This window comes from Poecile atricapillus, chromosome 18 (genome assembly GCF_030490865.1).
Source record: "Poecile atricapillus isolate bPoeAtr1 chromosome 18, bPoeAtr1.hap1, whole genome shotgun sequence".
Taxonomy (NCBI): domain Eukaryota; kingdom Metazoa; phylum Chordata; class Aves; order Passeriformes; family Paridae; genus Poecile; species Poecile atricapillus.
In genome coordinates this window covers 9,004,605-9,017,719 of record NC_081266.1, presented here as the reverse complement: position 1 = coordinate 9,017,719, position 13,115 = coordinate 9,004,605, and the positions used below count along the sequence as shown (strand labels likewise).

The 13,115-nt window shown below is 39.5% G+C and overlaps 1 protein-coding gene across 1 annotated transcript in view; it reads right to left on the bottom strand.

The window, feature by feature from the left end:
* Nucleotides 1-4,357: 4,357 nt before the first annotated feature.
* LOC131586141 (pleckstrin homology domain-containing family A member 5-like) overlaps nt 4,358-13,115 on the bottom strand; it is a 59,080-nt gene continuing 50,322 nt past the window's right edge. Inside the window, 1 exon segment of the mRNA XM_058852949.1 lies at nt 4,358-4,566. Coding sequence (XP_058708932.1) covers nt 4,437-4,566 — 130 coding nt within the window. The 3' untranslated portion in view covers nt 4,358-4,436.

Genomic DNA, 13,115 nt, shown 5'->3' with positions numbered 1-13,115 from the left:
GTTGATACTTCTCCAAATAAATGAGATGGTAGTTTAGCATGTCTTAAACAATTATTAATGTCTATAGATTTAAAATAGCTTTTAAATTACCTTAATATTGTGAGAACACACAGGGATAAAGTATGAAATTATAATGGTGTAGTTTCTGAATTTTAAAAAAACCCCAAATAATCTGGAGCAATAGCCTAACAAGAATAAATTGCACTTAGAACAAATTCCCATGCTTCAGTCCCTGCATTAATCAAAAACTGTTGAGCAAACTGCATGTGGGCTGATAAAAATATGAAGGAAAATGGTCTCAGAGCGGGCCTGAAAGGTAAGTTTGCTTAAGAGAAGCTCATTTAATCTAAAATTTGTATGGCTGGAAATGTTTTTGCTATTTCACTTGCAGTGGAAAAATGCTTTAAATTTTAATCTCTCTATGCCATTTAAAAAGCAAACGTGGCGACATTCTCTCACTTCAGGAGAATGGAAAACTGAAACTGCCTTAAAGTCATTTGCCTGCTTGGATTTTCCATGGAATCTGAATGCAGGCTGTTACCTATGGCACTGCTGAGGAAAAGGAGAGGCAGACTGAGCCCCTCTGGCTTGGACCTCTGTGGGCTGGACTGATAAACCCTCTCTGTATTTCCACTTGCAATTGCATTCATGGAATGGACAGGACATCAGGTGACCCTCACAGAAAGCACCAACAGGACACCAAGAAAGGTCTTACCAGGGGGTTAAAATTCCCTTTTCCATTTAGAAGCCTTTGGAAATAATAGATTGGGATGGCTGTCATGAAATTTGCACCTGGTGCTTTTTGGTTTTCATGTTTACTGTGCCTAATTTGCCAGATTGCCCATGAATTACAGATTCCACAGCTTCTCTTTTCCTCACCAAAATAAAAGTGAGATGATGAAGAAAATCTGAAAAGCAAGGACAGGCACAGTAAGCAGAATATAATTTAGAGTAAGTCTGTGATCTGATGCTGAGGTGATGCTAATGCTATCAAAGAAAGCTGCCTTGTTTCTTTGCCAATGTATTAAAGGTACCAGCTGTTGCTTTAAATCACCAAAACCTACACAGATCAGCTGTAAATGTTAAGCAACTGAACTGGGGTAATGAGCAACTTTCAATCTTTGGCCAAAAATAGGCTTTCATCTTTGAGCAATGACAGACTTTTGCAGTGCAGGGTAGGTGGTTTTCAAATTCTCCCAGTAAACTGTTTCTAAAATGGTATTGCAAATTCAGCTGGAGTAAGGATTATTATCAGGATGTAGGGACAGAAGAAAGGTCTGGAGAAAGCTGAATAAGGGTGTGGATAAAACAAATGACACGTTCCAGAATTTGGGAACAGTTAAATCCTGAAATGATTGTGCTGTGAGAATATTTGCCTGCCTTTTACACAGACAGATCCGATGGAGGTGAGTTATATGTGGCCATGCAGCAAATCAGTGGGACAGTTAGGGCTGGAATTCAACTATTGCTGGCTGCAAAAAGAGAAACACTGTTGACCTACAGGAGTCTAATGACATTTTAATCACAAATGAGGGACAGTTGCTTCTCCATAGGTAGCCATGGCACAGTTCCTAGATTTGGTAATTAATCCAAGGCAGTTTTGATGCATGGTGCTGGAGGGAGCAGCCGTGGCTCCTGGTGCAGTTCCCCTCCTCCCCTTTCATCAGACTGGCTGGGGCTGCTCTGCCTTCCTTTTCTCTTTACACTGCATTCCACTTTTCTGTGTTCCTTCTCCTCTTCTCTACCACCATTTCTTAATGCAATATAACATTAACTGCTATGAGTGCCACAAATTCCAAAATCCAAACACAGGCACAAGAGAAAAGAAGGATTTGTTTGCTAAAAGCAGCTCCACAACATTTGCTGTAACTCATTTTATTGTCAGCCCTCCTGGACTTTCACATCTTCACTCTCACACCCGAGTAAAAATCAAACATAAAAAGCAGTTTTGCAAGGTTGATAATTTGCTGTAGGCAGTCATAAGCAATAGAAGTACAAAACTAGAATCAAAAATACCCAAGAGAAGCACATTTCAGATTTTTCTCAGTCTAGAACAAAGAAGGAAATTAATATACAGCTTCCTTCCAGCCATTTGGCTTTAATAAAAACTTATGAACTCATAAAAAAGGCTACTACTTTTCTGTACACGGTGTTTTGGACAGCAACTAACTTAAGAGACAGCTGACTTATATTTTTAGTAGTTTTGCTTCCCTGGGGCGGCTTCTGCCTCAGTCTACCAGCCTTGGACAAAAAAATGCATCCAGAATGACATCACATATGGAGGAGCAGAGCTGCTAAAGCACAGGCATCGGGTTGGAAGGGGCCAAGTTCAGTGGAACCATATGTCCCCACTGTGATTAGCACTTCCCAGTGAAAAAGATTGAGCATCTGGGAAGAAGGCTCTCCGTTTTGATTAAGGACATTAAAGCTTTCACGGGATTTCTTTTAACAGCAGCGGAATACTCGTGAACCACAATTAAATCTCCTCCCAGTGACTAGTGACTAACTGCAGACGGGATTTTGGATTTCCTTGCATTCAAAGGTTTCTAAGAGCAATTTGAAAGATAATTGTCTTCCAGTGTTGCTGGCTGGCTCTTATCTGTTGTCCATTTTGGATACCTTACAATGAATGTAATGATATAATCATATTATGTTCGTTTGCTTTAAATATCTTTCAAATGTAAAGGAATTTCTTTAGACAGATTAATTAGATTTATTCCACTCTGATAGCGAAAAAAGAAGGAAAGAACAGAAAAAATAAAGCCTAGTTTCTTGTTATTCCACTGCAGTACTGTAGGGAGGGAAATTTGTCTCAGCTGTGAGCAGCAATACTACTCAGGGAGCCTTCTTACAGAACGCTGGAAGTCATCAGTGTAAGCAGGCAACTTTTGTAATTAACAGATGTGGGAAAAGAGAAATATTACAACTCCAGGACTGAGAAACGAAGAGATAAGCACTGAGACTCTGCTGACTAACCTAACCTTCATCATATCTTATCTATCGAACAGGGTGGAGTGGTAATATTTTCCACACCTTCTACTTTATAGCCTGCTGAAAGAGCATTTGTAAATTGCTTTGAGATCTTTAGGAGATTTGTTACATGTAATAATTATAATCTCCAATCCCACCTACTGTTTCAATCTCATCTGCCCTTACAAATGAACACAGTTTATACCACTTCCCATTCTGCCATAAATGCTTCTCCATACAAATGTTTCCTTTCACCCCAGAGGCATGAGCACTTCAGTGGTGTGTGAAATAATCATATATAGCTGTGAACTAATGGCATTTTAACATGAAAAGAACCTGGCTATTCATTCTTGTGTTATCATTTAGGACAGTGACAGCCAATTTTCAAATGTTAATTTGAATAACAGCATCCATTCAATTAATACTTTTCATGCTACTGTGCATAACTTCATTCAGAACTGCTGGGTTATGGTGCAATGATGCTTGATCTCATTTGGCTAACGTGTAACTGTGGTTATGGGGTAAGACAGGGCACTGTGAAAAATCCAACTGTTTTCCTGAACAGAGAGACATAAAAGACGCTGTTTCACTTCTGAGAAAGATGCAAAGCAGACAGTCATCACCATTTGTGGTTCTCCTTATGGTACATTCCTTCTTCTTGGTCACCCTCATTGCAATGGCTCTAAAAATGTTGTATTGTTGTTTTGTTTCAAGAGAGGGCAAAGCAAATAGAACAAATTGCACCTGTGTGGGTTGTAGGTGACCTGCTGGGAAGGAGCTCTGCAGAGAAGGACCTGGGGGTTCTGGTGGACAATATGAGCCTGCAGTGTGCCCTCATGGCCAAAAAGGGACCCTGGGGTGCATCAAGAAAAGTATTGACAGGAGGTTGAGGGAGGTGACCCTGCCTTTTTACTCAGCCCTAGTGAGGCACATCTGGAGTGCTGTGTTCAGTTCCAAGCTCAGCAGATGAAGAAAAGCAGGGAACCACTGGAGTGAGTCCAGTGAAGGGCTATGGAGATGGTGAGGAGACTGGGGCATCCCTCTCATGAGAAAACTTTGAGTGAGCTGGGCTCACCCTGGAAAAGAGACAGCTGAGAGGGGACCTCATCCATGTCTGTCAGCATCTGCAGGAAGAGGTCAGGGAATGTACCAGGATCTGCTCCGTGAGGCCCAGAAATGGGACAAGAGGCAACAGGAGGAACAGATACCCAGGAAGTTCCACCTGAATGGGAGGAAGAACTTCCTTGTGCAGTGATTGAGCACTGGAGCAGATTGCCCAGAGAGGCTGTGGAGCATCCCTCAGCAGTGATATCCCAGAACCATCTGGACACAATCCTGTGCCATGTGCTCTGGGATGGCCCTGCTGGAGCTGGGAGGTGGCACCAGATGACCACTGTGGGCCCTTCCAGCCTGACCCATTCCATGATTCCATGAAACAAGAAGGGGTGGAAGAAAGTGAATGGTACTCACAAGTTCATTGTAAGTAGGGTCAGAGCCTCTTGGAGCTGTTCTTGTTTTCCTTCGACTGACCTCATAAGGATCTGGCAGAAGATAAAATTCAGCGTGTGCACTTGGGGCAGAGCCATCTGGGAGGTGCTGGAAAACAAGAAGGTCATAAATATGAGTGTCCATGTTCTAGCAAAGAAAACAAATAAAAAGTACCAAATGAAATCTGTGTTTTTAGCAGACATAAAAACATGTTGCATTTTCAGTATTCTCTGGGCTAAACTGGAGTGCCAGTGGAATAAGAAGCATTAGTAGAATTCAGCTTAAAATGGAATCAGGAAAATAAAAATTAAATAACACAGAGACAAGGTAAAATTATCTGTCTTTAATATTTTCATTCTGATGGAAAAAATCCTTAAGCCTCAATCTACTCTAACTCATCTTAATCTGATACAAAGTCTGGCCTTTCCACTTTCCAGAGCAAGGCATAGGAACTGGATTTTAGATGGCAAGCTCCTACTGATTTTAACCCCCAAGTATCTGTGCTGATATTGGGGAGACCGATGGTTTCTAAGGGTGTTTTGTAAAACATATTGCTATAGAAGAGCCAGGAGCATTTCCTGCAGCAATATGGGCAGAACAGGATTCTTACAGCAGCCTTTCTGATCTCGCCCATCACACAGCTGCAATCTCTAATTTTCCAGTTCAGGTTACTGAATGATATTCCAGATATTCCATCTTATACGGCAGCAACTCGAGATCAGAGACAATCTATTAACCAGGCTCAGTCATCAACACCAGCCAGTGCTGGTGGGTGGAGAATTTTCTGATAACTTCTGAGGAGCTGTAAAGTCATTCCTGAAGCAGATTACAATTACTCAGGAAACACATTCTATTACTTGAGGCTTCAAAAGAACACACAAGAAACATAAAAATTAAAAACTACGGAGCAGGCACGTGTCACTTAATGCTTGGCTTATAATTAAATACAAACCCTTGTGTTGGTTACACAGTATACAGTCAGAAAGCACAAAATGGAGTGTATCAAAATATCAATAATTTTGATCATATAATCAGCATTTTAGACAGGAAGTTTGCCTGTCAGCACCCAAGCAATGCAGTGACATGATGCAAATGAGAATACAGGCAAAAAGAAGAGAACTTAAAACATTTGGAGCCAATGAACCCAAAGGATTATACAGGCACTTGCATTTCTATCTCCTGTTGTAGTTTTACACCTGGCTCAGGATGAAGAAATTTCTCAGATTTTGATTATTCACAGTGTGTGTCTGGAAATGTGGGGCTTTCTACAGCATTACCAACATCATATCCCTGGGATAGAAGAAACTGCTGTCTCCTAGCAATAAATAATTTCTCTGTTGGGAAGGAAAACAGTGCTTGTGTGTGTGAACAACCAGTTCTTGCACAACAAACCTCTGGTTTTTGTTATCTGAAATGATCCTTCAAGGCAAATGATGTGGTCTACTGCAAAGCTGATTCTTGCTACCATTAACATCATACAGCATCAAAGGATGCCCCACTCAAACCATTACATATTGTCAGCACTATGGGAGTGATTAATATTGCTATTGCTAAGTTCCCCAAAGCACATCTGATTTAAAATTCCCATGGGATTTAGATAGATGGGATTCAATAGCCAACATAAGAGAGCCATTAAAGGGCAATGGAACTAAAGGGTATTTTCCAATGTGGCCACATTGTTAATGCAGGATTTATAATTTACACTGTCCACTTGAAAACCCACCTCTGTTGATTTAGGACTGTACTAAAACTTCATTGAGGATTACAAGTAACAGTAAACAGAGCATCTCTTAAAAATCAGGAGGGAGAATGAAATGCAGCCCTAAGTCCCAGTCCAAGGAACCAGGATCCTAAGTGCAATCTAGATCTGCACTTCTCAATGAATAGGTAAACATCACTGTAACTTGAAGGTCAACTGATTTTAGTTGTTTCAGACAAAGGAAGGAACCAGGCTGAGGTGACAGGCTCCAAAGGTAATGTGGTTTAACAGGACATGGGTGTCCAGAAGTGGATGTGATTAACTGAAAAGGAGTCAGGTAAAACTGTCACTGTGCTTTTGGACTGCTCTTTCTCATGTTACCTTGCCTTCAGCCAACTAACCTTCCTCTGTCAGCTGATTCCTCTCAAAATTTAAGGGAGGCACTTTGCAGCAGTGTTTTGGCTGTATGAGATGGACTGAAAACTACTTCCTCACTATCTCTTTGAATGTATTTAAATCTGTGTTCAAAGAGGTGAGTGGGAGGAGAGGGTCAAGAGAGAAAATTAAAAAAGAGAACATTTTAGAGATTCAGACGGGAAAACTCGACGGGGGAGCTGTTGCTCTGGATTATTTCAGAACTAAAATAAAGCCCCTTTTCATGAATAGTAGCAATCAGCAGTCAGACTGTTAGAGGTAATTTGATGTGCAGCCACCTGAATTCCAAGTAGACATTGTAGTTCTGATTATTGGTTTTTTTCTCCCCCACTTTAGAGGTGACATTTCCCTCCTTCCTCCTCCCTTGCTGAGGAAAGGCAAACAGGCTGCTCCAAATCCCACTATTGTCCCAGTTTTCCATCTGCAGAGGCACTGTTATGCCACCAAACAATCAAAAAAGCTCATATGATGAGTTTATGTCGGTTTCTCTTTTGATTGGCACAAGAGCTGAATTTCTTTTCTTGTGAAAAGCCTGTTTAACCATAGGATTTCTTGAGGCAAGACTTGCAATGGAAAGAGTTGTACTTTGCTAGACACTTCCTAGCAGGAACAAGGAGTGATAGTGGCAATTTGACTGTAATAGTGCAAAAACAAGGCTTGGATTAACGTGGCAAAAAATCTCTTTTAAAATCATGAGTAGGTGGAATTTGAAGTAAACTGTTTTATTAAGACAACAGACATAGCAGGCAAAAAACCCCCAAGTTTTGGGCAAACGAATCCTCTCCTAGGGTTTCTGAGTTGAGCACTGAAATAAAGAATGGAGGAAACATCAGAAATATTTTTCTTACTAAGGATTATGACTTCTGTCATATTACAGTATCACATTTAGTGATCACTTCTAACTCAGTCTGCCCTGGCTTATTTATAAATTTAGGTTAACATGAGGAATACCTGACCAAAACCACAGAATCCCAGATGGGGTCAGGCTGGAAGGGCCCACAGCGGTCATCTGGCCCCACTTCCCTGCTCCAGCAGGGTCATCCCAGAGCATATGGCACAGCATTGCATCCAGATGGTTCTGGAACATCTCCAGTGAGGGATTCTCCACACCCTCTCTGGGCAATCTGTTCCAGACTCTGGTCACCCACACAGGAAAGAAATTCTTCCTCATATTCAGGTGGAACTTCTCTCTTTGCAGCAAAGAGTACCTGCTCTGATAGTTCATGACAGAAACAGAGTAAGATTTCTAGCAGACTCATAAGTAGTTCTGAAATCCAGCAAACTCCCTCTTTATTCTTATTAAAAGTTTTTAAAAAATCAATTATTTTTGTCCATAGTCCAGGGCAGAAGGAAAATCAAAGGGTACCTTGGGAAAGTCATTTTGCACTTTACAAAACCTTTATGGCTTGAATGGACTTGTGATCAAGGTAACAGAAAAATCCTAAAGTTTTAAAATGAATTCTATTTGTGTTTAATTCTGAAGTAATTTTATTAACCCAAAAATAAAGGCTTTTACTTCCTTAAGAAGAAGCTACTCCCAATTTAAATTACTGTCTTAAATCTTTCATTGTGTTTGTTTGCAAATAAATCCAAGCTATAAAAATCTGCAAGACTGTAAAGGTGTAACACCAATGTTGGAGTCTGAGATACAGACTGTGTGCCCTTGTTTTTAATTTTTAGTTCTGGGATTCAAGAGAATACTGAATTTCATATTATATGAAATTCATGAGCATGTTTTCATGGTGATACATGAAAACAAATGATAAAGTTAGATGAAAAAAGCTAAAAGTGTAGGTGTGTAGATTAGAAAGTTTCTTAAATCACTGGGTGAAAAAAAATAGTTTAGAGAACAGGAGACAAGATGGAGGATTTAGGGTGTTGTCCCTTGTCCTTTCTTCTTTCTTCTTCATGTTCTTCTCCTGGAGGTTTTTGGGTAATAGTTAGTGATTGGATAGAAAATGCCACAGTGCATCACAGAGGTGATGGGTCATTGGGTCATTAAGAAAAATAATATACGTGTCTATTGTTAATTGGGTAAAAATAGGTATAAAGATAAAAGAACTGCGGAGTTCGGGGCCATTTTGTGTATCAGACACGAAGTGTGCCACAAGGCCTTGTTTGTACCATCAGAAGAAAGAAATGTACCAGATTGCAAAGATTAACCTTGTAACCAGCCTGGAGAGACCTGTTAAGTTTTGTAAGGATCCTTCAATAAACACGAGAAACAAGATTCTAACAAGCTCAGGAGTTTTCTTCGAATCATAAAGACTGAGATAAGTGGAACTCCCCACAAGGGAGGATCCCAAAAGAATTCAGCCCAAAGAAGGCTGGGAGACTAGAGAAAAGTTGTAGACACAGAGAATAGAGCCCAAGGGAGGCAAAGAAAGAGAAATTACAATACCCTTTTGTAGAGTTATCAGTTTATAAAAACAAATTTAATGAATTTAAAATTAACTACTTAGAAGAACATGCTATTCTGACAACTTGCTGACTGTGTAGCCAGTGCAGAATTACAACCATGAGCACTGGCTGAACCAATCTGAACAAGCACAAGATCTCTGCCTCATCTCTCAAGTCTCTCAATATGCAAAAATTAAGTTGATGAAATAACAGTGATAAAACAGTGGCAGCAAAACTCGTCTGCATTAGAGGAAGTTTAATATATTGCAAGGGAAACGTGACTAGCACTCCAAATTAATTAAAACAAAACAGAGATCAGCATCACTAATAGCAAAGTAAGAGAAGTACTGAACAAAGAAAAATTCTCAAAGTGATCAAATGGAAAAAGGAATACAAAATTCAATGAAAAGTCACAAGTCTAAATATAAATACATTGCAGGCTCTGAGGAATCACTTGCAAATGTGTAGAGTAAAAAGGGGAGAGACAGGCCTATATCTCAAACCTAACACAGCTCATATTTCAAACTTCAAAATCAGAAAGCTTTTCAACCAAAAAAAGCCCCAATGAATTAAAAAAGAAATAAAAACATTCACAACAGCTTTTGAAAATGAATGCCATAGCACAGAGAACTATTGGGTAAAACAAGCTAACAACAACAAAAAGAACCCCATAAACCAAATAAGGGAAAAAATGAACAAAACCAAAAAATAATAATAAAAACATCTAACAGGCCTTTCAGCTCACAGAGAATCTGGTTCTCCTGAAAGTACCCTATAAGGTCACTTGTTAAAGCTGCTGAAAGAAACTAAGGTGCCAGAAATGAAGAGATGGTAGTGGTTCACAACAATGAAAGGATGCAAATTAACAAACCTGCAAGGACTTGAGCTCACAAACTCTTCACCCTGATTTCAAAGAGGGAGTGAATACACAAGTTAAACCTTAGCAGTATTCCCAGAACCATGGGTGCCATTCAGGATGACAAGAAGGGCCCAGCTGAAGGATCACAGAAGATTTACACAAGATTAGGAACACAAGCAGTAAAATAGCAAGTGGTATTTCATAGTGGTACTAATGAAAAAAAACCCTCTCTATTTTACACAGGACAAGAGGGAATGGCTGCCAACTGAAAGAGTGTAGAGTTACATTAGATATTGGAAAAAAATCTTTACTATGAGAGTGGTGAGACACTGGAACAAGACAGACAAGAGAAGCTTTGGACATCCCATCCCTGGAGGTGTTCAAGGCCAGGTTGGATGGGGCTTTGAACAACCTGGTCCTGTGGAAGGTGTCCCTGCCCATGGCAGCAAGATGATCTTTAAATCCCCTTCCAAGCCAAACCATTCCATGATTCTGAAAAATCCAACAGGGGGCTCTGAGACGACCATTTCTACTATGGAATAAAACCTTAGCAGTAACAGTAATATAATCTAGTAATAGATACCATTTCATAGACTGGTCATCTCAGAGAATTCACTGAAAGTTTTGTGTGCATGTATGAAACAACACAGAGCTTTTAATTAGTTTTTAAAACAACTTGTGGAGAGTTGGTGTGGGGTCAGGGGTGAACACAGAAACCCATCAGGTGCAGTTAAACACAAAGATATCAGCTCTGACTCTTGAAGTCACTGAACCACAGACAGCTGCTGGCCAGGAATTCTTGTGCAGGTTCTCCAAAAAACCTCCAAAACAAATCCTCACCTCTGGCAATCTGTTTCTGTCAAATGCTGCAAAAACCACTAAATACACTGTTCAAAAAACCTTGAACACAGCACACGACAAACTGCTGGATAATAATATAATATAATAATAAATGTAGGGGAGATAATCTCTCCTACATTTGGCTGCTTTTCACAGCTACATGAAGCCCAGTGGGAATGATGATACAGCATCAATGGATTAGAAACCAGGGTTTTGTATTTTCAAACTTTAAAACTAACTTCCAACAGTTTTTTCTATTCCCCTGGCTTCTTCACCTTTTCAACAAGGCAGGACGTGATCCACCCACTTGTGACACAGAGTTGACTTTCACTGCCTATTACACAAGCCTGCCAAATAAGAACATCTCCCTCCAGCAGGCCAGAGCTTTACCCTCTGTTCCCTGTTTCCCTGGAAACTGATGCAGCATGGATTGTGGAAGGGAGAGTAGAGTAATTCTCAAGCCACAGACACTGAAAGATTATGAAACCAGTGAACAGGATAATTAAACTCTGAACGATCCACAGCTAATTTGCAGTTGAACTTCCCTACACAACACAGGTCTGTAATTATAAATTTCCATCAGATACTTGATACGAGTCTGTGTTAGGGGGGTTTCACAGACAGATGCCTGAAACAGGGATACTATTTATTATATTCAGACAACAAAATTCACCAGCCAGGGTGTAGCTGTTTAATTTTGTTGTCAGCTGAATCACAGGATCCAGCAGAGTGGATTAGCCCCTAATAGCACAGGCTTTCCTTCTGTCCAAGCTGCCACCAGCTCAGCATTACCCTCCCCAAGAACTCCACGTCAGACACCAACCTCCTAAAGCTGCTGCAAGCAAATCTAATCTCAGTGACAGTTCAAATAAAACCAGCACAGATGAAAATCATCACATTCTGCCTTTCCCTCTCGTTCAAATAGATTTAACTGATTTAATGAGCTTTATACTCTCCTCAATAGGAAAAAGCCTACATACATCAATAAAAACTAGAGGGAGCAACACTTGAAAATGCTTTTTTTAATTGACTTTTGCTTTCAGGACAACAGTCCAGGGACGAAGTTTCATTATCACTCCAATATTTCATGTCCTTCAAAAAGTACACAATTTATTCTCAGGATACTATTCAAACATGATTCACAGGAAATAAACTAAAAACAAAACCACAAGAAAATCAACAATTCAATTGGATTTACATGACTAATAAAAGTCTCTTCAGCTTTGAATCCTCCAGTACAAATTCTTTTAAGGTAGTATACACCAAGAATATTTAGTGATTATATTTTCTTAGAATACCCATCTTTAAAATTACTAACACTGATGTACATTCATGTGTATTTACAGTACCTTTAAGAATAGAATAGTAAATACTGGAGCTTTGGCTTCCTGTAAGTAAAAAGCTCCTTATCATCCAAAGAACTTAAAAAAAAGAAAAATCACAGGAAATTTGAGAGGTAAACTGTACGGTATATTACATGCTGAAACCAAAGTACAAAAACCCAGTTAGCCCAAAAAAGAAAAGAGAAAAATTAATGAGCAAGACAGCCTTCAGTGAAAGCCAGAGGCAATTCATTCACAGCTTGTTCTTTTCATCAGCCTCTGATGGGCTTTTCTTAAGGCTAAGGTATTACTTAGAAATATCCACACAAACACTGAAATACAAACAGTCATAAAGCAGCACTGAAAGTGAAAATTTAAAAAAAATGTTCTGACATCCTACTTGAAAACCAGAAAAATAAAAGAAAGATCAAATGCTTTATTATACACTGATTATTACATGAGAACATGATTACTTTAATCCTCTGCTGAAGAGATGAGAAGAACAAATCAAAATTTGCTTGTGTTTCGAAACTGCTGCTGATTCTGCACCTTTTAAGCCATTTGTGACCCAAGATTTCAAAGCAAACTGCTTGAAACTCAGAAAAAAATCCCTAAACAATTGCATAAATTCAAATAAAATAAGAAAATATGACAAACTGGTTTTGTTCTTAACTGAAAAGGAAGAAAATTATATAAAAAGACTGAATTACTTTCAGTAATCCAGTTTGAAAAAGAGAAGTTTGTACAGTTCAAGTTCAGGCACATTGTGAGTGTGCAAACAGCATAAACGGACAAAACCTGTAAATGTGTTTATTCCAACTTGTCTCCAAGTTTCTCCGCCCAACAGCAGCTCTGTCTTCTGCAGTGGATTGTACCCAAAGAAATCTGTAACTGCAATGTGCAGTTTGACAGACAATGATTCTGTAGACAAAAATCACCACGTTTGACCTACAACTCAACCATGCACAGAGCAAACCCTCCTGGACCATCTTTATTGTCAGCTACAAAACTCTCCAGCAACCATCTCCAGACAAATAAAAGTTTAACATTTTTATCACATTAATTCCTTCATCTGAAAAAATATCTACTGTGTTAGGTGCCT